The sequence below is a fragment of the Passer domesticus genome, chromosome 13 (genome assembly GCF_036417665.1).
Source record: "Passer domesticus isolate bPasDom1 chromosome 13, bPasDom1.hap1, whole genome shotgun sequence".
Classification (NCBI taxonomy): domain Eukaryota; kingdom Metazoa; phylum Chordata; class Aves; order Passeriformes; family Passeridae; genus Passer; species Passer domesticus.
This window is the reverse complement of record NC_087486.1, coordinates 10,520,579-10,547,428: the sequence shown is the minus strand read 5'-3', so window position 1 is coordinate 10,547,428 and position 26,850 is coordinate 10,520,579. Positions and strand designations below refer to the sequence as shown.

The 26,850-nt window shown below is 44.0% G+C and overlaps 1 protein-coding gene and 2 long non-coding RNA genes across 8 annotated transcripts in view; 1 reads left to right on the top strand and 2 right to left on the bottom strand.

Moving 5' to 3' along the window:
- Positions 1–889: 889 nt before the first annotated feature.
- Positions 890–5,157, bottom strand: LOC135280153 (uncharacterized). 2 transcript variants are annotated; one of them, XR_010347204.1, is made up of 3 exons: positions 4,849–5,157; positions 2,159–2,215; positions 890–2,080 (listed from the first exon to the last, which is right to left on the bottom strand). It is a non-coding gene; the product is annotated as an uncharacterized LOC135280153 (long non-coding RNA). The 2 variants fall into 2 exon arrangements; XR_010347203.1 differs by having other exon boundaries at positions 890–2,215; positions 4,849–4,892; positions 5,009–5,157.
- On the bottom strand, positions 3,964–4,253 carry LOC135280097 (uncharacterized). Its single transcript, XR_010347165.1, has 2 exons — positions 4,214–4,253; positions 3,964–4,072 (listed from the first exon to the last, which is right to left on the bottom strand). It is a non-coding gene; the product is annotated as an uncharacterized LOC135280097 (long non-coding RNA).
- A 21,100-nt stretch (positions 5,158–26,257) lies between the features above and the next one.
- Positions 26,258–26,850, top strand: part of ACSL6 (acyl-CoA synthetase long chain family member 6) — a 57,294-nt gene continuing 56,701 nt past the window's right edge. For 3 of the 5 annotated variants that reach the window (XM_064388171.1, XM_064388170.1, XM_064388164.1), the window contains exon 1: positions 26,258–26,416. In XM_064388171.1, the coding sequence (XP_064244241.1) occupies positions 26,368–26,416 (49 nt within the window). In that variant the 5' untranslated portion in view covers positions 26,258–26,367. Of the gene's footprint in view, positions 26,417–26,668; positions 26,803–26,850 lie in introns of those variants that run through there. The other 2 variants (XM_064388166.1, XM_064388169.1) reach the window with 2 other exon arrangements.

Genomic DNA, 26,850 nt, shown 5'->3' with positions numbered 1-26,850 from the left:
GATTGATGGGGACACTGACAGAATTGCTGCAGGTGGGCTCTGGGGTGGCCACAGTGGGTCTTGGGTGTGCAGAGCCCTCTCCTGCTCCCCAGTCCCCATCAGGGCTGCCTTTGACCCTGCTGCACAGCTCCTCTTCACTGGTCCCAAGAGGAATGAGCACCATGCCAGGATTACACCTGCAGGACATCAGGTCTTTACTATCCAAAACCTCAGAATGTTATGTTTACATGTTTTTTGATTTAAATTATGCTATTTCAGTCCTGCAGGGGTTTATTATGTAACTGACATGCTTTAATGTGCATTAGGTTTTCTTGCCCTTAAAAAACCTCAAGTGGTGCACAGCTAGAGAGATGGCTTTATTTGTGCCTTTTCCCTGAGATAAGGGCAGGTGGCCCCCACACACAGGTGCCATCCAAGCTGATGAGAGCCCAAATGCTGCTTTTTCCACACTCATGGCATTTTCCTACTGGTACCTAAGCTGATGCTTCACAGAACACATAGTGTCATTGGTTTCCTTGCATGATATTGATTGAATCAGAAGACACTGTCTTGTTAGCTACAAACCAGGTTTGGAGATGCTGCCAGGCACTTCTCTCCCTTGAGGAGCCACCTTGTTCAGTTTTTTGGTTTCAGTCATTTTGCTAATTGGTGAGTAAGGCATCTCTCGTGCTGTTCCCTTCAGCTCAGCCTTCAGGAGCCTTTGCTGGAAGAGCCACCCTGGAAGCAGCAGCCAGGTGTGGAGCAGGACGTGCTCCCTTTCCTGCGTGCCCTGGGTATGCTGCTCTGGGACCTGGGCTGGTTTTCCTGCCTTGCCACTGGTGTTCCCAATGTTTCCCTGTGGTCAGAAGAAGCTTTACTCTAGACTTGAGTTTAACCCCCTGTGTGTTACCTTAGTGGGGCAGCGTGCATTGGAATGTTTGCCCCCATCTCTGGGGGGTTCAGGACCCTGCCTGTCCCTGGCACTGCTGTGGCAGTGGAGATAAAACAGATTACAGCATGGAATGGAAGGATTATTAAATGGAAGGAATGGATGGTATGTGTTGAATCATAGAACCATAGAATGGGTTGGGTTGGAAGGGATCTTTAAAGGTCAATTTGTTCCAACCCTTTGAGTGCCATCTAACCTTACCCAGCCTGGATGGCTGAACCTGCTGGTACCATAAATTCCAGCCAGGTTCAAAATGCAGGGAATTCCTTCCCTTGGAAAAAGCAGTAGGAAATAAGGCTGCAGCTAAACCTTTTGGTGAGCACTGGGGATTTTGCTTTTATCTCCAAAATATCTAAAGAAATGAGAGTTCCGTTCGAGAGGGCAGAAGGGAAAGGTGTGGGCAGGATGGACTTTTACTGCTGGAAAAACACAAATTGTGAAGTTGGGACTCTACCTTCTTCTCTTTGTTCTTTTTTAAGCCACTAATGACATGCAAATACTTTCTTAGATTGCAGCCTTAGATTGCAGGGTGGAAAAAAAAGAGGTGATAAAACCAGAAAGGAAGATGAAATTTGTGGTCTACTTGCGTATGCACACTCAGCCATCAATCTCACACACACCAACTCCTCCAAATACTCAGAGGTGAAACTGCTGTGACCACCCTGCTCCCCTCAAGGGTGTATCAGCACTGACCTTTCCTTCTTGTTCTGTACGGAAGGGATGACTGCTGTAGGAATCTGACAGGGCTGCAGGGGGTTTCCAGCCAGGGCTCATGCAGCAGTACCTCCATCCAACTCCACCCTCCACCTCCACCAAAACATCCCACAAGGATGAGCACTGAGGAGATGTAAGTCTCTGATATGATTCCAGTCCTAGGCAGAGCCATACGAAGTACCCATATCCTAGTCAGACATGGAATTAAATCAATGAACAGAAAATGGCCCAGCCCATTAGGAATTAACCAAAAGCTTGACAAAAAATTAACCAACAAACTGAAAATATAACAGAAAAATAAACTGAAAACTAACAAAATTGTTCATTTTTCTAAACCTGGAGGGATGTGGAGCTTCAGTTTTGTGAGCTGGGCTCTATGTAACTGAAGTAGAAATCCTGGTGAGAAGTCTCAGCAATGGTACAGAGACTATTCTTCCCCTGTGAAGGATTTGGACAATGTCAGGTTCATCACCACATAAGTGACCATTATAGAATTGTCACACTCATGTAACTCACCAGGGTGAAAATTCAGCCAGCTGAAAGGTGACACAAGCTCTTGTGAGGCTTCCTGTGCTATCAGGGAGAAAGCAAACAGTTTTGACAATTCTAATTTGTGACACTCTATCTCAAAGCTATCTTCTTTCTGTCATTCCTCTGTGAAAAGATTGATCAGCACCTCCTTTGAGTCCTCTGGATATCCCTGTCACACACATGCCAAGTCCATCTCTTGCATTCTTGCACAACCTTGAACTGTTCTGATTTCTTCCAGATGTTTGCCCCTGCCACGTTTCTGGCTGGCAGCTGCACTTGCACACCTCTGACAGACCAAACCATCAGGCTCCTCAGCCTTGATGGCCTCCCTCTGCCCCTCCTTGGCCCTTTCACTTGGAATGAATCCTGAACAGGAAAGCTGAAATGGTTTACCATGTCCTTTGCACCAGCAGACCGACGCTGTGCTCCGTGGTTCTGGAAGGAGTTAAGCAGTGTTCTGCCTCTGTGGTCTGCCCCTGCAGAAAGGAGGAAGCCATGCCTCTCCCTGCCCTGCAGAGAGACTTTACAGGCTGCTCAGAAGCACCAGAAGCTGAGATCACTGTGGCTGGTGACTGTGCTTGGTCGGGGCATCTGCAGCAGATGTGTGGCTCTGCTCCCAGCCCAAGGACATTCCTTTTGTGTTTCATGCTCTGGCTGTGGTCACTGGTCTGTGGCCAGCTGTCTGACCAGTGGGCTGTCATCCTTGGAAAGGGGCCCTTGGAGCAGGGGGCCAAATCAGGCTAATTGGAGAGCAGAGGCTACATGTTTTGAAATAGTCTCTGGAGAGAGAAGGATTTTTTATTTAATCCGAAGGTATTCCCCATGTTTGTATGACTTCTTCTGCAGCTACTCAAAATAAGTGCCTGTGAGTCACAGAGGCCTGTCCTTGCCTTGCAGGACCCAGTGGGGGAATTGTACATCAGAAATTAATCCAAAGATGACTCATCCAGCAGATCTCAACCCCCTGGATCCCTGCCCTCTGCTGCAATCCCTTTGTCTGTCGAGGCTCTGCCAAGGTCTCCCTAGCTGATGGGGGTCAGCAGGGCTCCCTCTGTCTCCTTTAGCCTGTTAAAGGCATGTTTTAGGACTCATAGATAGAACTTTTTGTAACTACACAACTTTGGAAAAGCAAGGAAAACCTCCCTCCTTGCTCAGAGAAATGTCCTGGAGATGCACAACAAATTCTCAGAAACCTTTCAGGAAAACATTTCAGGAAAACATTTCAGGAAAAATTAGAGATAAATTGTGGATTTCAGTGTTCAATTCTAAGAAGTGAGATGCCTGTTTGATCAGAAAGGATTTCACAGGCAGCCTTGGCACTTCTCCACCCCCAGTGAGTCAGGTTGGTGCTCACAGGACAATAAACATTACTACATGCATACTTCAACTTCCAGAGAAAGTAGAATAGTCTTCCCTTATTTTTTGAAAAAAAAAAAAAAAAAAAAAAAAATCTACAGTTTCTTATGCCTTCCCACACAGAGGAAGAAATTGCAAGACATCTCTAGACTTGGGTTTATGGTGTAAAAGCCATTCCAGCTCCCTCAGGACCTCATGTGCACCCTGGGAGCAGCCACCACCTTGCAGCTCCTGCATCTTTAAGCTGGAGCCTGTCACCCATGTGCAGTGGCCTTGTTAGCTGTTGATTAGCCCCCAGAGAAGGACAACTGTGTATTTAATGATGATTCATTGCATTCCCAGTCACTTGTCTGAAATCAAGCGAGTCTGAGAGAAACACAGATGATCAATCCAAAAAGTCTGTAATGGGTATTTTTCAAGCCTCACCCACTGACCTGATTAAATTTGGATCCAGACAGGTGGTGTCCAGAAAGGGACACTTAATTTTTCAGTTTCAAAGACATCACGTATGAATGAGGAAATAAAAAAGAGGTTTTCCAAAGCCTGTGGGATCATGTTGTGCAGAAAATAGAAGGTTTGTGAATCCTGACAAGTGACTAATGAGAATTACAGATGAAAAAGGAAGTAAAGTATCAACAGAAAATGAGTAGTCAAATGTTTAAAAAAAGAAGACAGGGGAATTACCCTCGTAGAGGGTAAGCCCAGATCTGGCTGCTGATTGCTCCCTGATGGAGCTGAGGCTGCATTCACCTGGTTGTGATAGCACCAGCACCCTCTGTGCACAGCTGATCTCCATTTCTCTCACCCTCAGTGCTAAGAAGCCAGGGCAAGAGAAGTGCTGGGATGGCAGGGGAAGGATGGGGCATGGGAACAGCATTTCCATGTCCAAGCTGCTTTCTGTCAGGTCTGCCCTGGCATTAATGAAGGTGATCCTCTGGCAGGGATCTTGCCTGTGGGCTGGGGCACAGCTGCCTCATTCCCCTGTGCAGCTACTCCAGAGCCATCTGCAGCCTGGAAAGTGGGACTCTAGGAGAGACAGCCCCAGACCAAGCTGAAAAACGTGGCCTTGGGGAGCTGGTGCCTGTGAGTTGTGTGTCCCACGTGCTCTCAGTGTCTCTTGGCAAACCTTCCCCCAGACCTGCTTGCTGTGGGGGCACAGGACAGCTGCCAGCATTAAAGATTTGGAGAGCATCCAAAAGACTGTGCCTGGTCCTACACAGAGTGCAGGGCTTCTTCCACCCTTGGAGAGCTCACATATGGAGCTCACATATCCTTATGGATCTCATAAACACAGGCAGGTCTAGGCATGTGGTACGTACCCCAAAGGAGTTTGGCAGACTGGAGGGGGTCTGTGCTCCTGTCACTGTGTTGGGGAGATGGGTTTTACTGTGAATAATTTCTTGCTTATCAAATGGGGAATGCTAAATATAACTCACACCTACAGCTTCTAAAAGTAGCACATGGCTCCGTGCAGCTCACCTTCCCCCGCGGTGCCACCAGCTCACACATCTTGTCCCCTGCTGAGGCTCACAGAGCTGCTTTTCCTGCCTCGGTGTAAGGAATGCAGCTGTCATCTGTTAATGGGAAAGCTGCTTCCAATACAAACAACCTGCAGCAGCCCTCGAAAGTCAAAGTCACCGCTTGACTGAGACATCAAGGCAGGTGTGTTTTGTTGTATTATGATGATGCAAGATCTTGTCAGGGTTGTTAGAGCTGTGATGAAGCTGTTGGGGTTATCATGTTCAGGCAGCTGTGCTCAGCACACCCGTGCTCTCAGTGCTGGTGGTCAGACTGTCCCGCCTGCTGAAACCAGGCATTTCCTTCACTGCTGTTTGCACACCAGTTTCTGCTTGCCTTCACGGTATCAGGTTATTTCAGAGCCACTGTGGGATCAGAGATGACAGCAGGGCCCCTGGAAGCCCTGGCCAAATGGACATTCCCCTTGCCAGGCCAGGGTGGTGAAGAGGAAGGGCTGTGCCATGCTTGAGGGCTTTACAGGGTGCTGCTGGCATCATGGCTGGGAGGCCTGTGACCTGCACCCCACTGCCTGCACCCCACTCTCTTCACCCCCTGCCTGCACCCCCTGCCTGCACCCCCTGCCTTCACCCCCTGCCTTCACCCCCTGCCTTCATCCCCTGCCTGCACCCCCTGCCTTCATCCCCTGCCTTCATCCCCTGCCTTCATCCCCTGCCTTCACCCCCTGCCTTCACCCCCTGCCTTCATCCCCTGCCTGCACCCCCTGCCTTCATCCCCTGCCTTCATCCCCTGCCTGCACCCCCTGCCTGCACCCCCTGCCTTCACCCCCTGCCTTCACCCCCTGCCTTCACCCCCTGCCTTCACCCACTGCCTTCACCCCCTGCCTTCACCCCCTGCCTTCATCCACTGCCTTCACCCCCTGCCTGCACCCACTGCCTTCATCCCCTGCCTTCATCCCCTGCCTTCACCCCCTGCCTTCACCCCCTGCCTGCACCCCCTGCCTTCACCCCCTGCCTTCACCCCCTGCCTTCACCCCCTGCCTTCATCCCCTGCCTTCATCCCCTGCCTGCACCCACTGCCTGCACCCCCTGCCTTCACCCCCTGCCTGCCCGCACTCCCCGCACCCTGCAGCCCCAGAGCTGTCCCACAGGCCGGTGCTTTCCCTGGCAGTCTGCTGCCCTGGGCAACAGCTCCAGCTGCGTTTTCCTGTGGCCAGCCCAGTGTTGACTTGGAGTTATTTAATGCTTCATTTTTCCCTCCTGTCTGTTTGTCAGAATTTCCTGGACTGCTGTGCCAAGAATGCTCAGCCTGATTAATGTTTCCCCTGTAAAATTCTGATATTATTCTCCTTTCCATATACATGTGATTCTGAGACTTCAGATGGGTGAATTTAAAATTTAGCGTAAAACATGTAAATGTAATTTCAAATAATGTATCGGAAATATTAAGCACCTCATTGCTAATGAAAACTTTGAAATTCAGGAAGGATTTCTTCAGGGTGGTTCTCATTATTCCTTGCACTGGCGCAGCACTGGATGAGATGGAGCTCAGGAGCAGAGATTTTCCTGACTTTTAAACCTGAGGGAGTTCAGCTGGATATTCATTCATTTCTCTGATCTTACTAAACAGATTCAGGGTTTGGTTTGATTTCCATTTTCCTCAGTTCTTTCAAGAATTCAATACAAAACAATGCACAATGACCTTGCCCATGGAGCCTGGCTGTTTGTGGCATCCAGGGACAGTCAGGTCACTTGCCCCCATCCAGGGCTGGTGGCTGTGTCCCCACTGTGGAGGTTTTTGAGGCTACTGCCCCTGTGTCAGGAGTCTGGGCTCTGCCACATACAGGTTTGCATGGGGAGGTGCTGTTTGATGCAAAGCACCTGCTTTTGTTTCTACCATTGGAAGTGTGTCTCTGCAAAATGGGATGTGCTCTGCACTGTGGAAGGGGTGGGATGTGTGTAGGAGCCAACCCCTGCTGTAGCAAGCCCTGTCGAGGGCCACCATGCTGCCAGCAGGAAAAACCTGCCGGTTTTTGGAGGTTTCTGTGAGGCATTCTCTGTGTCCATGGGTGCTTGCCATGGTGGCTGTATGTCTCTGGCTGTTTGGGTGTTCATTCCTGCCTCACCTGGGCTGTCCCTCCATCCCAATCCTCTTGGTGAACATGGATGCTTCTCAGATTTCAGGGCTGAGAGCTCTTCACACCAGTGAAGGCAAGGGGATGGTTCTCAGCTGTGACAAGTTAAAGCTCTTCCTCGGTTGTGACAAGTGAAAGCTCTTCCTCTTTCACAGCACTGTGGATGTGGCAGGGACATGGCACACCCAGGAATGAGTTACCCTGGACAAGAGGACAAATCTTAAAAGTTCAAGCACAGCAGGTCTCAGTAAAGCTGAGTTCAGGGCCAGGCTGCAGCAAGTGGCTCTGGGCTCAGGAAGGTGATGGGTAGGTGAGACACAGGGTGCTCACCCTGATCAGGGGCATCGCCCTATTGCTGGCAGCACCTGTTGTGTCCATCCCACTTGGGAATCAAACAGCTTCCCTGAACAGCACTGAAAACACTCATCCTTCACAAATAAAGGACTCTAAATTACGTAGGAAATGTTGTTTATTTTTGTAAAGGTGCATTTACATTAACGGAAGGTTGCAAACATTCAATAACAGATACATAAATGTACGTGGCACATGACAGGAGCCCTTAAAAAACAGTCCTTGCAGGAACATTCTCCTTCAATGCTTTTTTATTAATCATTAACTTCCAGAATCTTAACTGATAGCTTTACATGGGTATGCACTTTGTGAGTACCTGCCATAGCTATGGCTACTTAAACAGTTTGAAAAACAAGTATTGTCTGATTCAGTTCAGTAGAATTCAGCTCACATGAGATGTGGGAAACACCTCGTATCAGCTGAGTGAACTGGAGGAAAAACAAACAAGATCTCTTTGCTTTGTTACCCAGTCTGGCTGGATGATATGGCTCTGCTTCACCAACAATAAAACACGTAGTGGTTGAAGTTACCCCCTGGATCTGAATCCTCAGAGGGAGTGGAGGTGGGAGTGCACAACTGAAGTGAAACTTCTGCAGTCCTGGAGCTAGTTCAGGAGCCAAGGGGAAGTGAATGGGCTGGGTGGCACCAATGGCCTTGTCCCTGTCCCACAGGCTGACTTCAACCCAGCTCTGAGAGCCCTGGGGCTGTGGCTTGGGACACCGTGAGAGAAATATTGTGTCAGCCAATCCCAAAGCACATCCCCAGAGCTCCTCCTCTCACACCATCACACAGCAGTTTCCTAAAGCAAATACTTAAGTACAGCAGCATCACAATAAATATCTCAAAGTCTCAATAAATAAATAAATAAATAAATAATAAAACCTGCTCTTTCATTATGAAAAATACATAAGTTAAAATATTAAAATTATCTAAAATATTTAAATATTTAGGTGCTTGTCTTTTGAAAAATCAGCATGTTTCAATCATTATAGTGAACATTACTGCTGTTATAACATCACTTTTTATGCATATATTTATATATACAATGTATCTCTCTATATATAAATATTTTATGACCACATTCCTGAGGATAAGTTAATTGAGTCACAGTTTGGTTGCAACAGAATTCAGGTTCTTCTTTTCTTCTCAGCTTTGGACTAACTGCTCTATTTAGACACTTTGAATTTTCTCAGAGAGCAATCTCAAGAACCTGTCTAGCGTGTCCAGGAAGTCATCCCATGTTACTTTTGCAGTCTGACATTCCTTATCCAGATCCTTTAAAAAAAAAGACACAGTAATTCAGCCATGTAACTTGGGTATCACACTGAAGTCTGTGCTATTTGGCACCTGCACTGACAAGTGGGCTGTAAGAGCCCACAGTGTGATTTGGAGAGCTGGGTGAGCTGCCCTGGAGCTCCAAGGCAGGGTGGTGATGTGTGGGTGACAGTTCATCACCCGGCAGCATGCTCAGTGCCCTGAGCCCCGCTGCTGTCCCAGCTTCTACTCTCATTTGAGGTTTTTCTCATATTATTATCTTCCTTGCAATTTGGGTTACCACAGGAAAAGATGTCAGAGTGTGATCTAAGGAAGAAGGTGGATGTATTTGCACTCTTCTTAAGGATATGATTTTCAGAAGAGATTTCTAGTGTCCACTAGAGCCAGTTCAGTGCCATCCCAGCTGCCACACCCCAGCACTGAACAGCCTTTGCTGATTATTTTGCTATTAAGTACCACAAAGCCAAACTTACTTTGGGGAGGATGTTTCTGTAGGTGTCAAGTCTGGTCAGTTTTCTGGCAATGAATTTGCTGTAAGTGTCAAGATCTGTCAAGGTGCTAATAAAGGTTTTCAGGTGGCTGTGCATGCATCTCTCCACCTGCAGGGATAGGGAAGAGTTATTTCAGCAGTTATTTCAATGGTAATAATTGGTAACATATAAATAAAACATCATATCCCAGGAATTTAAATACCCACGAAAAATAATAACCTACAAGAATGAAGAGCTGTGTTTTCCACACTAGCTCTGATTCTGTATTCAGCCATTTACTGGACACCAAATTTAGGAAATCACAGTACAATCTATAATTTTCATTCAAGAACATGCCAGGGTCCAAAAACTCCCAGCTGCCTTAAATAAGTTGCAGGTGCCTCTAGAAACTGGGCACACAAAATTTGGGTGTCTTCAATTCTGGAGATATTTGTTCCTCAAGGAAAAGGAGGTCCAACCCTGCATTAGAGCTTCATGTCTTGCTGTTGTGTCTTTCTTGAAACTGGATCAGAATTGTCTTAATGAAATAAATGCAATTATTGCTGCTGTTGTAAATTTTCAACTTTTCTCCCTGAAACTAAGAGGGACTGATGGCATTTGTCTTCTGTTCACTTTTAACAGGACATGGGCTGCTGTTTCTCATTGGTACTCCTTGTGGCCTCCATAAAAAATCATTTTTTTCACTGGAATTCAGGAAAGTACAGGTCAGTGACATGAATGGGTATGTATTGGATGTGGGCTACGCACTGTTCTAAAAATAAGGGATCAGAGTGAATTTGTGAAGCTTCCAAGAAGATGCTGGTGCACATCTAAGACCTTTGCCCATTGAGAGAACTACTGAAGCATTTTAGCACTGGCAGCAGCTTTCTGTACCTGCTTGTTACAAGCAGGAATTTTGCAAGAATCTCTTCTTGCAAAAATTTTTAATTTCTCTAGGTTTGTAAAGCTATCTTACTGCTATTAGAATTCTGAAGTGGGAAAGAAATGTGGGGATTTTAGACAATAATTTTAAATAGAAGTATGTGGTTTCTTACCGTAGCGTTCACAGTTGCAAGGTTGGGAACCTGCTCAAGAGAAAATGAAGTTAGTAACTTCAGAATAGGACCTGGAATAGAAGGGCAGCTAGGGAAAAGTTGTTCAAAATTAAGGAACTTACTGCATTTAAATTTAGTTTCTTGATATCTTGGAGAAGTTCTCGAATGATCAATCCCACCAAAGCCCTGGAGCGCTCCTCCTGCAGTTGTGCTGAGCTGCCCAGCACCCCCAGACCCAGCAGAGCCACAACCTGGACCAGCATTTTGAGAGTCAGCTCTGCTCCTCAGCTGGGTGAACTGTGTGTGGCTCTGCCTTGGGCTCCTTTTATATACACAGTGCTGCAGGAAATGATTAATATCTCACCACAAACATGCTCTTGCTAAAGGGAGGAGGGGAAGAGTTACCTGAAGAATGGAATTTTATTCAAATGAGTAAGAGTCTATGCACTTGGTGCATCAATTTTATAGACTGAACCCCTTTGCAATATGTATTTCCAAAGCAAACTGTACAACCCTTTAGTGTGGATACAGTGCAGAGAGATATCTGGATCCATCTGAAGTTATTAGACTATACAAACATGTAGACAAATGTGCACACAATTGTGGATGCTGGAAAACTAAATCTTGCTTTATATTAGTTTCTCAGCACTTTCGAAAATTTGGAGGTAATTTGAAGAAAATGTACATGTTTCCTCAGAAAACTAGGGCTATAGTTCTCAGTATTACTAGATTTATGTTTTTTTAAGATTTATTATAAAACTACCAAAATTATTGAGTAGAGTTTCTACAGGAATTCTGTCTAATTCAGGAAATATACTACAACCTGACTGAGTCAGGACTGAGACCCCAAAGTGTTGGTGTTCTTAGGAAAGGCACTGTGGCTTCAGGATAGATTTTTCAGCTGTCTATGGAGGAAACAAACTAAACAGTAACTGAGAAATTTTGCAATCAAACATCATTTAATATGGGCAGAGTTGCACGGGACAAGCTAATTATGAATATCAAGTGGAGAAATTCAGTAAAGAATGATTCAGAAGTCTGCTGACCTGTGAATAAAAAAAAAAAATCAGATTTCTTAAGAACAGCTGTCCCCTGGGTTGCATTAGAGGAAGATCACCATGGATGCTGCAGCCCTGGCAGAGAGAGGTTAGATCAACTATTCCCTGGACAGGATGGCTGTGTCACCTCTCACTGACTTAGCCTGGGGCTACAAGTGAGGATGGGAACCAAGCTGTAGTTTTCCATCTTCTATTTAACATATGAAAAAAAGGTTTTCAAATCAGAGTGTTACCAGGATATTTATTCACTCCTGGATTATTGAGGATGCACTTGTGGGTGCTGGGTGAGGTTGTAGCCATATCCTGGGAAGGAAAAGGAACCCTCTACTCAATATTTTCTCCAAACCTAACACACTTCTGGAGCCAATAGTAGAAGTACACACTCTGTCTTCCAGAAATTTTGTTAGACTGTACTTTTCTCTTTAATACAATATTTCTGATGAAAATCCTGACTAATACTGGACCCAGACCAGATCTTTACAGCCAAGGAGAGGTATGACCTTGCAAGCTGATGGTGAATTTCTTGTACAGTGATATATTTAATGCAGTAATTTCCGTTTTTATCACCTAGTTTGCTTATGAAAACATATTGTAGCCTTGGACAAAAATATGAATAAATATTTTTCTACTAACCAAAGCAGAACTCCAAGGAGCAAATTATTTTTAACAAATGTTAAGTATGACACAATCTGCCTTGCTCTCTTTGTGTTTGTTATTGCTCTCTAGGAATGAAAGAAATTTTAAAAGCAGATTGTCCCTTGAGCATGCTGTGCCATTATTCTGGATAGACCATGCTGAGTGATCTTCAGGGAAGGCAACACTCCCTCAGCCTACATGCAGGTGCTTTGTCACCTCCAGCTCAGGGAACTGGATGCTCCTTTTGCTTTCATTCCTGTATGGTCAGGTATGTTGACACATGCAATTTTGCATTTTTCCATTTTTCAGTTGTATTTTGTTAAATTCACTGAATACATTCCTCTCCTGAAAAGTCAACCCTATGATAAAAATCTTCTTTTCTCCAGTTGTATTAGTGTAGCCCTTGCACCATGACAAACAGAGATGACACTGTGAATTTGGATAGTCTTTAAAAGATGTGAAGTAAGAGGCAAAAAGAGAAAGCATATCTCACACGTCAGTGTTAGATCAGATCACATCATCAGCAGGCTTTCTTCCAGCTACCTCTGTTTCTCCATATCTATATGGTTCATCTCAGGGGTAGTTTCCAGCAGTGACCCATCGCTTCCTCATCATTTTACTAGTATTTCAGCTGTCCTTAATAATTCCTTCCACATTCCATCAATAATCTATGACATTTCTCTGGTAATTCCCAGAGAAATTTTTTAGTACGGCTGTCAGGGTCATGCATATTTCAGGATTAGCTTTTTACCGTCCTGGACATAGTTTCATCCCCAGGCAGGGGACATGATGTGCAGGCAAGGGCTGGAGACTGGCTGAAAACCAACTAACAAGTGTAAAATGTATTAGTAAGAAAAGTTCAGATACAGCAAGTGATTTACAACAGGCCTGTGAGTACAAAGGAGTTACTCATGCAATTGGTTACATCCCACAATCAGGGCACTTGCCAGAAAAAACAGAATCCAGTGTTAAAACCTGAAGTGATAATCTGAGATAAATGCCAGGACTATGACTTTCACGATTACTTTATTGGATTCAGTCTAGAACATTAGAGTAAGTAAATAGCTGTGCTGAGGAGACTGTGGAAAAACAGTGTAGCTGTCTGGTGTCAGCATCATCACTCTGAGGGAGTATTTTTTTGGGTAAAGGCTTTTGCGAGACGCTTTGTTGTTTGCTGCCATGTGCAGGACAGAATAAGATGTCATGCCTTACATCTCCACAGCTTGCTTGTGCATCCCACAGGGAGTGTGCACATCTATAAAATGGGAGTCAGGACGAAAATGAATTAGAAGAAAAAGAAAAAGAAACAAAAATCTACACCAGGCAAACCTCGCTGATGTTTGTGATCCTTCAGTGATACTTGGCCACTCGGTGTGTGTGTTTTGGCCATTTGCCTCCCTAATCATTGCACTTTATGCCTTGTCCTTCCAAGAGGACATCACACTCAATTCTGGCAAGGATTATCCCTGGTTTGTGATTCAAAAAGTTCATTATTACTTTTTTTATTATTTTTATATCTGGTGAGGAAACTGCCTGTGAAAACTTCATTGTTCTGCCTCCATTTGGTAGGATATCATCGCAATGATAAGATGTTTCATCCTCTGAAGAAAATGTCTTCAAACATTTCAACATTTTAGCCCTCAGCCTGTCATGCCAGGAGCCCAGCAATCCCTTCACCTTCACCCACATCAAAGAACAATTTAGCTGTGAGCAAGTGTCACCCCAGCTCTATACTGACTACTTTATAATGCTCTAGAAACATCCAGGGCCAGGCTGAGCTGGGTGCTGAGCTACCTGAAGATGCCCCTGCCCTTTGCAGGGCATTTGGAATAGATGAGCTTTAAAGGTCCCTCCCAACACAAATTATTCTATGATTATATGAAAGCTCATCAATCACCCTATTTTTAGTAGAAAAGCCTGATAGAGAACTGGTTTCCAGATCCTGCCACAGCTCAGGCTGAACTGATGGCTCCATAAGCAGCTCCTCAGCTTTCTGCTGGTCCCAGGGTGTGTTTATCTTCCTCCGCTCCCAGAAATTCCCACTGTCCTCTGGATTTTCCTGGATTGTCAGCAGTCATCCACAGTCACACTGCAGAGAGCCTTAGAAGCTCAAAAATTAATTGCATGTCCTTCAGACTTGGATAGTTTACTTAAATAGTTTCTGTGAGGGGATATTTTTATGAATACAACTCTTATGTTTTGTTGACCAGCTCTCTTTCATACATCCGGTTTACAGAATCTTTGCTCCAAATTTCTGCAATCCATGAGTAATAACAGCTGTGAGTTTGTGGCAAAAGAAGGCCCTCAAAAAGACAGCCCAGTTACAGAGGGCTACATGGTCAACAAACAGGTTGTCCTCTGCAGAGACATCTCAGACTCTGGCTCATTCTATATCCTGTATCTGTGCTTAAAGAAAGTCTCCCCAAAACATTAAACTTCAAACTGGAGGAGCATTTTGCAAAATCATTAGCCTTGAATCTCTGTGACAGTTTTCTCTATCTGTAAAACAACAAATTCCTTCCAAATATGTACAAGCCTGTTCTAAGAAACCTGCAAAAGCCCTTTCTAGGAAACAGGGTACCTCCGGCAAGTTAGCTGTGTTGACCTATATTGGAGAGTGGAGAAGAGGAAGATCTGTGTACAGTCATCAGTGGAAATTTCATCAGCCCATGGGCTATTTCTGTTTGCTCAGAGGTGCCTGAAGGTGTCCAAAGCCCAAGAAGTTCTTCTGGTCATGGAGAACAGTGCTGGAAGACACGGTGGGAGGAAGGATGCCCTCTGTTCTGGCTCCAAAGAGAACCACAGGTTAATGAGATGGATTTAATGTCTCTGAACAGAGCATATTGCACTAACCTTGCACTGTTAGTATGGTTAATACTGAAAAATTCTGTATGTTTCAGGCCATAATTCAAGTAGTAAGGGAGCCCACACCCACAGGCTTCTTTGCTGTCCACTACATGCAGTCACATAGTGTTTGATTTCTTCAGTAGTGATGAGATTACTGGAAACCAGGTGGTGAAACATGGGTGAATCAACTACTGCACTGCAAGACATTGAATTACTCTCACACTCAACTTCCCACTAAACTGAGCTGAAAATTTAGTTATTTTTTGGACGCCCACTTTGAAATGACCTTGTGAAAAATAGTACATTTCTTCCATGCTCAGTAATCTCAATTTATTTACTCTTCTTCCAATAACTTGTTTTGAAATGTGTATACATTTGCAAACATATAAAACTTCCTCCTGGAACTATCAAGACCAATTATTGGGTGATCTTGATTAAATAATTATGTTAATTAAATTTACTCAACCAAATTCCTGAGGGAATAAAGGAGTAGAATCATAGAATCTAATGATCATGGAATGGTTTGGGTTGGAAGGAACCTTAAAGATCCTCTCACTTCCCCGTGGGCAGGGAACCATGGGCAGAGTAAGAGAAATATTTGTGTCAGAAAGTTAATGTATCTCGCCTAGGTTTTATTTCCAGTTTGTCAAGGAAGCTTTACAGATGTTTTGTCATAAAAACCACAAGTGCAGATAGCAACTGCAGATAGCAGATAGCATTAGTAAACGCTTTGTGAGATCAAATGAGGACACCAGAGATGGAATGATATGATGAGAGCTTTAACTTCCAGTTCTGATCTACATGCAAATTCTTGCTGCTGTGAAATGCACCTCTGCAAAAGTTGCTCAGAGTCATGTAAAGAATTCTAGATTTTAGAAGGGGTCTTGGGGTTTGTCAGCCTGATGTGAAAATGCAAAAATGGAGTCTCCTGATGGGCTACAGCCTAGCTGCTCCCTCTGTTTTCCATCCAGCCATCTACTGCATTCAGACATGTCTAGGCAGATTCATTTAGTCAGTAACAACAAAAGCCATAATGTCAGATGTATTGGATGAATCAATCTTGATCTTCCCAAAGGAAGTGTGTCCTCCTCTGTACATAACCTCACACCCCTTTGGGATCCCATTGCTCCAGAATGGAGCCCAAAATAGGCATTCTTGATTCTTGTGCTATCTGCTCCCATGTGGCCAAGAAGTAACTCAAGATATTTTGTGATAATCTGTGTAGTTAGTAGAAGAACTATTTAATATCTCTGCTTTTCTGGTTTTGCTTTTTTCTTTTTTTTTTTTCTTTTTTTATTTTAGAACTCACAATGAATTTGGTGCATTTGGTAGTGGCTGTGACAAAATGGGAAGTACAGTGGGAGTTTGCATTTATAAATACTTCCATGACATGAGCTTGAGATGGCTGCACCAGCACTATGAATGAGAAACTTTATCAATTGCACAAAAGGAAGAACACAAACCAGAAACCTTACATTCAAACAAAAATCTGGGTAGGTCCATGAAGATGACCTGACAGACAAGAATGATTTAAGTACAGCAAGTAGTTTGGGATATTTTGCATTAAAAATGCAAAACAGAATTAAAAGTATTGATGAGAATCTGATGGTTATCAGACTACTGCAAATGATGAGGGTAAAAATCAGACAATTTTCTTCCAAGCTCCTTCTGATGTGGCAGGCAGCCTTAGGCATGCTGGGACCCAGGTGGCAGTGGGCAGGACTGGAAACTCCTCTTCCCAGATTTGGTGAGTTGATGGTGCTCACGTGGTGATTTCTGTTTCAGAGGAAAAATGCCGCCCATGCACAGTAACCGTAAAGACAACCAAAAATGAATTTTCACAAGTAGTTGTGAATTTATATATGAATATTTTCCATTAAATGGACCTTCAAACCTCAGGAAAGGAATTATCATCACAAAGCCACAGCTGTTGACAGCTGACAGCAACAGGACCGTTGCAGCCAAAGATTTTACCTGAGCATTTTTTACAGGTTTGTCTGGGATAAAAATGACCTGGTAAAAGATTTCACAAATCTAATTTCTTGTCTATGTAGTGAATTCTTTGACCGCTTTTTATACCTTATTGCAAATAAAACCAAAGTTGAACACTGAGAAACTTATCTTAAGGGTCTTTTACAAACTAAATTATTCTATAATTCCTAAGAAACAGAATCCTAAAATGTATTTTGCTTATGTGACCATATATTAGTCTCTTTACATTGTGCTCTCAAACTTTCTTCAGTTATATTTTGCCTATTTTTTCCCATGAAAAATTTGTGGAATCTGTTTTGCTTAGGGTGGATCTCTCTTGGGTGTCAGTTTTTCTGTAGCATTTCAAACTTTTAAGTAGTTGTTTTGCAAGCTTAATAATAGTTTTAAGTAATTTTTCCCCATGTAATTTTGGGGTTTGTTTTACCAAGTAAACCAAACTCCAAAATCCCAGGCAATGTACCTTGTGGAGTCACAGTGACACCAGCATGGTTAAGATCTCAGTGAACCACACTGTATAAGGCCATAGAGATTTCAAACAAAAAGTAATTTCGTGTTCTCAGTCTTACTAAATATCTTTTTATACTAGGTCCTACTATTTTTAGAACCTACTGACATCTTCAAGATGAGTCAGCATCCCAGTCAACATGGAAAATGTTGTCCTGGTGATTAAACATTGATATGTCTGTTGAGAAAAGAAAATGACAGCTAACACATGAGGCTTCCCACAAAAGGCAAAAGATGCATCTTTTGGAAGTGTGCTAGGAAAGAGCATCACCTCCAGCTTGGTACAACCAGTGGGATTCAGTGAGATGGAAAAATACCTGCGGCTGTGTGGGAGCTGCTGATGCACCCCAGCTCCACAATGGCAAAAATGCAGAGAGTCAGAGGTTAAAGAGCCCAGTATGGAGTTTGTGGAGCAAAGTGTCTCAAGGCACTTTGTGGCTCCCCAGCAGCTGCAAGAAAACCTGCTTGGGAGATTAATCACATCCTTTGGAAGTTTCTGAAATCTCCGGATCAGCTGAGAGGAACATCAGTGTTTAGAATTGCTATGTTAGTTTTAAACAAACAAGAAGAGAGACCATTTATTTCTCACTCATTTCAAACAACCAGGATGTTTTTTCTCTGTACCTCCCAGATTGCTTTCCCCACAGAGCTGTGGAAAGGGCAGCACACAGCCCACACCCATCAATGCACACCGAGCAGGCCAGGGCCCATGGCAGCATCCCCATGGCTGCAAGAAAACTGATGTGACAACACAGAGGTGAGAAATCAAATATGGACCAATGTCAGTTTGTTCTGTTTAGGAAAAAAAAAAGGGTGGGAATTTTCAGGTTGCTGTGAGGATTTCAGTCTGGTTTTCCACATCTGAGTACTGAGAAAAAGGTTTCTAGATCTCATTTGATTGCCTAATAAACTACTGCATTCCAATAGCTCTTACCCTTGGGAAAAGAGAAGTAGGTTCTGGGAGTAAGTGTGCTGCTTTAAAACAACCAGCAGACAGTGCCTTTACAATCATTATCCAGGAGTGCCACAGGCAGCACAACATGCCTTTTACTTCAGTGCTGCTGGCTGGTACTTCCAGCTGCTCCCGCTCTGCTCCTCTGGAAGGCAGAAGGAAATATTGCTCTCCAAGGAATGGCTTGATCTGTATTAGGAAAAGATCTTGAGGCCTCTTGTGTGCTTAAAGGCAGCTGCTTTAACATTCAAGAGGTGTTTTCAAAGTACAGACATACATGGAAAATAAAAGACTTTGCTATAGAGAGCATCATGTGCTTGCATGCAGCAGTGACCTGGGAGAGTTACCACTCCAGGGTGTAAAGAGTTTAGCTCAACAGAAACATTCCTCATGTCATTAAAAATGCCAACTCACTCTCTGTTGTACATATTTGGGTTATATTTCCTGTGTGCATGTCTTTGCTTACCAACACTGGGGCTTTCGTGCCATCTTCTTGCCCAATCACTCACCATTGTGAGATCCTACTATGATGCCTCATACTCAAATTCAGAGACTACTTGGCATCACTCCACTCCTCAGATTTCACCCACCTCCCTTTGCAGAGGTTATTAAGCAATGCAGGTCTTTGCTACTTTTAATTCTGGCTTTAAATACAGCTGCTGAAACATAGTCTTGTGAGTAATTAATTGTTTCATGCAATGACTTTTCCCTTTGACTGAAGTGATCCAAACCCTTTATCACTTTGGTATTATTTATGCCCCCTTTCTGCACATTCAGTCCTACATCCATTCATTGAGACTGGGATTTGTTTCCCTTACATACATTTTATCAGACCATCCAGTCTATTTTACCCCCTTTCAAGAAATAATATTTTATTCGAAATATTAATGAAAAATCTACAATTTAGAAAAATCTACTATTTCTCCTAGGTAACAGCTACTTTTGCTGTTACCTTGGTAAACAGTGAGTTTTCCCTGTGCAACAAACTCAGTGCTGATGCTTCTACAGTATTTTTAAAAGACCATATTAAGGTTCAGCTCAGATATTCATACCTCTTTTACCTTTGTTTTCGAATGGTTTTCTAAATTCTTAACCTTGCTATTATAAAAATTTCATGACCAATCAATTCTATCTTTTAATTAAACCAGCACAAATAGGCAGCTGGCAGATGATCATGGCAAGAAGGCAAATGACATCAAAAGCCCTGATAGGCTGGGCTAAAGGGCTTTTTGTCTGCAACACAAATGCTTGTTTAGAAGATGTTCCATTTGAGTACAAGCTAAGAGAAAATAATGAATATATATGTGAGATAATAGAGAGTAATAAAAATTTTTATAAAAGCATTTCAGCCTGCACTCTCAATGGGGCTATTCCTGCAGCTCTTTGACTTTTGATGCTTTTACTGGAGTTGACTCTCTCCCAATTGTCTGAATGAGGTTCTGAGAGCAGATGGCATCTTCCACAAAACCAGAAATGAAAAAAGGATTGCTACATGAGGATACAAGGTGGAAAGCTCATTGCCCTGCTCTGCCAGTCTGCTGCCATTGACAAGGTCACATAATGGATTGACAGCAAAGTGTGGCCATGAGGACTCTGTGCTGTGCCTGTGCACACACAGGCTGGTGAAGCACTGTGCTTTATTGGACCACTTACAGCTTGAAAGAGCCTGGATACTTTTTAAATAATAGGGTTGACACCTCAATGGCTCTCCAGCAGGAACAGTCAGTTGCTTTGCACCCACTGCACAATCTCACTGCCCACACAACTCTGCCATGAGCAGGTCAGCATTCAGCTGCCTCCAGCCAAAATCTGTGGCAAAATTATTTAATATACATTAGATATCACTTAAAACTCCACCTAAAGTTGAGGAGTTCTGAGCTTTTGGATATGCTTAGGTCTTGGCTTTGTCCTTACTTACTTTAGAGGTGTGGCTCACATGCTGCTAGCTGAACCACAATACCTGCATTTGTTCATTATCCAAATCCAAAGAGAAGAGCTTTTGTCTAAAGAAAGCTCAAAGGTCATTACAGTATATGTGTATATCTATATAAAGAGGTTGAAACTTTGCTTCAGTCTGCTGGAGGTGTAACATAAATTCCTGCAGCAGCATTAAGCTCTTCTGGCCACAGCAGAAGTGTGACCAGAGCTTGTTCCTTTTTATTGAGAGGATCTTTTTGGATTTGAGCTGTATGTCTTCCAAGCCAGAAGAGGTTAAGTGAATATCATTTATTTTCCTAATGTGATTTCAGCATAGCTGGCATGAAGGGTTATGGGATTAAATGACTTCTGTCAAACTCTGATATTTTCATTTGTTCCATAACAACCACAATAGAACTACTTGTTTTCTCCCTTCTTTAATGTAGGAAGTGTGGGTCTGAGATTTGGTGTTTTTTTTTTCTAAAACCCCTTTTTTTGCTTTGTCTTTGCAGCTGGGGCAGCAGCAGAGCAGCAGTAGCACCTGTGCAGTCCTTGCATAACCCCACCAGAAGTGGTTCAGAGAGTTAATGGTAATGAACAGATGTAAACAGAAACCAAAAGAATAAACTAGGTCATCATACCACTTTTAATCTAATGCTTGTTGGTATTTCTGTATCCTCAAAATGAAATATTCTATTTTTCCTTGTTTTTTTTTCACAGTCAATCAACTGAGTTTTCCTATGAATAGTTGAGTAGAGGTCTTGTCTCTAGCCTGTTCCTTACAGCCATGAAGATTTTGGCACTAAGGTCATTGATCTCAGCTAAGAGTGATGCATAGGTGAAATTTTATTATATTAATGAGACATACAAAAATTTGCACTTGGTAATTTGATTCACCTTCCGTCCTTTAATTTAGGCAAAATACATTTATCTAAATCTTCAAGATCAAGAACACATGGAGAGCTGGCATCATGTTTGTGTAGCTTTCAGCAGCAATTGGAACCATTCTCTTGGCTATGAGACGCAAAACAGAATTATTTTCATGGCAATCCTACCTCTTCATCTGGATTTGGGCTGCCAGATAGCACTGATCTGTGTGCTGTCCCTCTGGTGAATAAATCCATGCCCATCCTGAGCACAGCTGCTGCCTCCAGCCCTTAGGCAGAGGCCATTGGGGAGTACGAGGAGCAGCTAGAAGGGCTCAGCCTGGAAAAAAGGCATCTCAGAGGGGACTTTTTCTCTCTCCAATCCCAAAAAGGAGCTTGGAGCCCGGTGGGGTTGGTCTTTTCTCCCACAGAACAAGTAGCAGGACAAGAGGAAATGGCCTCAAGTTTCACCAGGGGAGGCTTAGATTGGTTATTAGGAAACATCACTTCAGCCACTGGCAGAAGCTGCCCAGGGCAGGGTGGAGTCACCATCCCTGGAGGGATTTGAAGGTGTAGCTGTGGCACATCTTGAGGGCATGGCTTAGTGGTGGGCTTGATTATCTCAAAAGCATTTACTAACCTATAGGGTTCTATGAGTCTGGTGCAGAATGGACTTAAACGTCTTCTCTTCCACAGGTAGGAAAAAATAAAATGGCAGAAGAGGAGGCTGGTGATGAAGCAGAAGACAAGGAAGGAGCAACTTCCAGGGTAACACATGAATCATTGTTGCTATCTCTAATGTTGGGAGTAATGTGGAACACAGCAGGCAGTCCCTCAGAACCGCCAGTGGTTTAATGGGGCAGAGACCGGGTTTGTTAATGAACAGGATAATTACTGAGTGCCGCTGTCCGTGGTGCTGGAGGTGTCGCCGGAGCCCCCGGGGACCAGCCGTGCCCCGGCCACGACCGCCTCCTTTGTCCGGTCTTTGCAAACACCCGAGCAGGGCGCACCCGGTGGGAAGGGCCCCGAGCTTCCTGGGTGGTGTCAGGGCTGGGAGGGCTCGGAACAGCTGAGAAAAAGTGAAAGATGCCTGCAGGGCTAGAGAGAAGAATTAATTATTCTTCCTCAGACATGTTTTTGCATTTCAGATCTAAAATAACTATCTTAACGTGTACTGAAAAAAATACCTTAACTCTCTTCACATATATTTGCTATATTATTTGTCATAAATCTGTCAGCTTCAATTTTAGAAAATTAAAATTGAGAAACTAACTCAGCTGAGATCCCCGGCCAACCACTTTAAAGGCATTTTCTTCCAGAGTGTCATAATACAGTAAAATAACTACCTAAATGACAGAAAACTCCATGATGGGAGAGTTCACACCCTTCTAGCTCTGGGGAAATCCAGCCATGAGATGGGAAACCACAGACTTTGCAAGTTTCACTGTTATAAAAAAAAAATTCTTCTAAATTTTTTGATGACTTGCCAATTGATGACTTGTGGCTTTTTCATGCTCTTAGACTTGATAAATTAGATGACTGCAGTAGATAAAGAATTGGCTGACAGTCACACTCAAAGAGTTTTGGTAACAATCGTAACTGGCTGGCCAGTCAGCTCTGGGTTGAACTGAAATACAAAGAAAGGATAAAGAGGAAGACTCAAGGTGTAAATACAACCTTCAAAGAAACATAATTAAAAGAAAAAAAAAAACCAAACCCACAGGAACAGAAAGCAAGGAGCTTTCAACATTAGCAAAGGGAAGGGGAGCTTCTGCTCACAATCAGACATTTGGAGCTGGTTGTGTTGTGGTTTGATATGAGACAAGCTCACTTGGCAATATAAAGCTCCAAAGAAACACTGAGAAATTATGGAAACAATTCAAACATCTTGGTGATCAACACAAAAGGAAAGCTGAAATAGCATCCTGAATAGGTATGATCTGTATTTAGCAGATTCTTGCATTGATTCCACCAATAAATGCTGAGTTTCACAAGGAAAGAATGATGTTTAAAACATCATAATTCTGCAATGAAACAATAAGGAGAAGACAAGGTTATAATCATAAGAATCCAGAAGGGTAGACAGCGCTGCTACTGGAATGTGAGGGAGTGCTGAGTCACTCTGCACTAGGTGCTGCCATAGTAACTATTTACCAGCTGGTTGGGAATGAGGACAGACTGAAAAACTTGAAATAAAAATCATGTAAATGCCAGCTTGAAATATATTTCACATGCTTTTAAAAAATATTTAACAAAATTGAATACTTCTGAAGGTTTTTTATATTAGTTTTACTTGGGTCAAACAGATTATATTGGACTACTGAATAGACACATAAATATATTCTAGCAAGAAATAAACTGATTTCTTCTCAGCTAGGCAAATGTTACTCTAATTGTGAGAGCAAGTAGGAACTGCTTTGTATTCATGGGGAGGTGATAGAGCGCCTGTTCTCTGTAACTCAGCCTAGGCTGTGATGCAAAGAGAAAATATGAAAGTTCTGGTAGTAACAGCTTCTGGGGTGGATTGGAAAACTTAACACACTTCAGAGATATGTAAACTCAGATTCCTTGGCCAGTTATTTTCCTGATGTTGCCCTCTGCTCTATTAGGAAAGTCATGCTGGTGGTGACTTTAATATCTTGGTGGCTGAAGGTCCCCTGCAGGAGAGATAGCTCTGGTGTAGTAGTGGTTTGGGGCACTTCTGTGAATCATAACATTCTGTGTGGTTTCCTAGCATGGAAAATTTAGCATCATTATGACAGGTGTCTATCACCGTGACACCTCCAGAGGCAGAACATCCATTTCTATTGTGCCAGTAAGTGAGAGCACTTAAACTGCTATTGAGGTGTGGACAATTTCAGAAAACTGTAGGTGGACCTTTTGATAATCAGTTTGGCCAAGTTTGCCTTGGACTGTAGTTACAGAGAAGCAGAAGCTAGCAGAGGTTTTAAAGTCAAGAATTAGAGAAAGATTTATGAGAACTCTGCAGAGAGGCAGGAAATTTGTGGTGCAACACAGGAAGTCAGAGTTACTTGTCTTTTTTAAATTTGTGTAGGGCTTGGAGGAGCTGCTGCAGGAGATGCTGAGGTCAGGAAAGCTCTGCTTTGCAGAGCATAGGCAGACACCTTGTGGCTCCCCAAAGCAAGGGCACGGAGGTCCAGGTGGGATTTGTCGTGCCAATGATCTTCACTCCCATGGTAGATGAACAAAAGGTGTTTCCAGGAGTCATTTTGCTACCACATGCACACATCTGTTTGCATCAACTTTAGTGAAGTTTTGGGAGCTGGTACTCTTCAGCCAGTTTCCTTTGATCCCTCAACTTCCTTAAAGAAGTATTATTTTAAAATAGTCGTCTCCTCAAAAATCAAGACATCCTGAATCATAGAACATTTTGGATTGGAAGGAACCTTTAAATGTCATCTAGTATAAATCCTCTGATGTGACCAGGGACATCTTCAACTAGATCATATTGCTCAGAGCCCTGACCCACCTGGCCTTGAATATTTCTAGGATAATTTGTTTTGTAGTATCTGTTAGCTTCAGTATTGCAATTTCCAGCTAACAGATTTCAGGAGCCCAGAAGCAAGGTTCAGTTAATGACACTGGTGGTTCAGGGAGAAGTCTGGGCTTGCTTAGACACAGGAACTGTAGGATCCAGGTAGCCTGCAGAAGATGAGACATGCTAACAGCCTTGCAACACAAAAATTGCCACAGAGGCAAGTAAAAATTGGCATAGAAACTGTTTTTCGTTCTCAAGAAGGAGAAGGCTGTAGGAATAGGCTACAAATGTTCTTGAGTAAATTAGATTGTGCAATATTTAATCTATAATCCATCTCACTCTCCAGCAAAACAGATGACAGTAGAAATTATTTTGCCAAGTCCTATTTTATAGCTGTTATATTTGATTTGATGGCACTTGAAGGTGTAGCTGAAGTCCCAATTGCTTTAGATGCATTTACTATGAGAACTGCAGTCTGAGGTAGCAGATACAGTTCTCTTTGGTTTCTAGCTCACTTGTTAGAGTGCTTGAGGATGGTTTTCTGCCTTGAGACTGTGAGTCTTGAAAGACAAAGAGCCCTTGACTAAAAGGGACATGACAATTTTATAACAGCTTTCAGGAGTGGGCAGTGATGGCTCTAATACAAATTACATCAGGTTTAATCAGCTGCTGGGCTTCTGTACACAGGAAGGTTTTTTAGATCCTTCCCATATTGAATCAGAAGGAAACCACATGGTGAAAAATGTTTTGCCATGGAATAGACATTCTTAATTTTCATATGCTTCATTTTCACTTTTGAGAAAACCAAAAGGTTTTATCTGTAAAGGGAATGTGTGCCCTTCACAGCTGTAATCGTACCTGAGCTAGTGCTAATTCCTGGTACAAGCAGGGAATTTTATTGGTGTATCTTGGCCTATGTTAGCAAAGAGTAAACAGCTGCATATCACAGCTTGAAACAGGCAGTTTTGCCTGATGTGCAGACCTGCCATGTTAGTGACTCAAAGGGCTGAATGAAACGACAGCATCTCTTCTACCCTTTGGCACTCCCATCCTGTTTACCCCACTGGCACTCTGATTCCCAGAGGGATGCAAGACGTGTTCTCACCACTGGTGCAGCCTTTTAACACATTCTGCAAAGCCCTTCATGTACCATGGAGCTGGGACATCAGGATTTCTACAACTAGCTTGTTCAGGGAACAGTCAAGAGCACAAATCTGCTCTTCTCTCCTCTCTCCTTTCCATGTATTTAGTATCACAGACAGATTGAGAGTTGTTTTTTTCTGGTTTTTTGGTTTTTTTTGTTTGTTTGTTTGTTTTGTTTTGTTTTTTTTTTTTTTTTTTTTTTTTTGTTTTTTTTTTTTTTTTTTTTTGTTTAAGTAGCCACCAGTTCTATGATGATGTCTAGAGGCAATGCGGAGCTGTCTCTGCTGATGGAGCTGGCTGTGTTTTAGCATGATCTTTAGGACCGCCGTTGTGCAGGTCACCGGCCAGCTGCAATTTCATCGGCCAAAGGTGAAAATAAAGCGATAAAGGAGTAAGTTTCTCCCCCTCGCTCCCCTCCCGCCGCTCATGGATCCCAGGGGGCAGGGATGTTCAGATGAGCATCCGCGCTCCGCCGGCGGCATAGCCCCTTTTAGGAGGGATCTGGTGGGCTCGGCTGGATGGGGAGAGGAGGAGGGCTGCTAAAAACACCGCCCTCCGCCGGGGGAGCGGCGGGCAGCGTGCGGGGCGCGGCGGCGCGGGCCGGCGGGGTGCGCAGTGCGCGCCGCAGTGCGCGGAGCGGGGCGCAGCGGCCGCGCCGCAGGGATGCTCGCCCCGCTGCTGGGCTCCGCGGGCTCCGGCTGCCTGCTGCTGGGTGAGTGCTCCCCCGAGCCGCCTGGGCTGCGGGGTTTGCCCTCCTCCCCGCCCCTCTCCCTGCTTCCCGGCTCCTTTCTTTCCCCGCAGCGGGTGGGGACCCGCTCCCCGCCTTGGCATGGTGGTACGGGCCTGAGCCCTCCAAAGCGGCCTCTGGGCCCGCGGTCCGGCTCCCCATGGCCGTCCCTGCTCCGGGATAAAGGGTATTCCAAGCTCTTTAAGGGAGGGGGCAGGCGGGAGCATGGGGATGGCATGATGCTCGGCGTGACGCGTGCGGCGGAGCCGGCACCATGAGCCGCCGTGGCAGTGGTGCAGAGAGCTCGGCGGGATGCATTACATAATATCTCTCAAACAGTCCTGCTGGCTTGTTCCACCACTCCATCTCTGGTAAATTTGTTGGGGCACTTTGTCTGTAGTGGGTGTGTGAAATAGGGT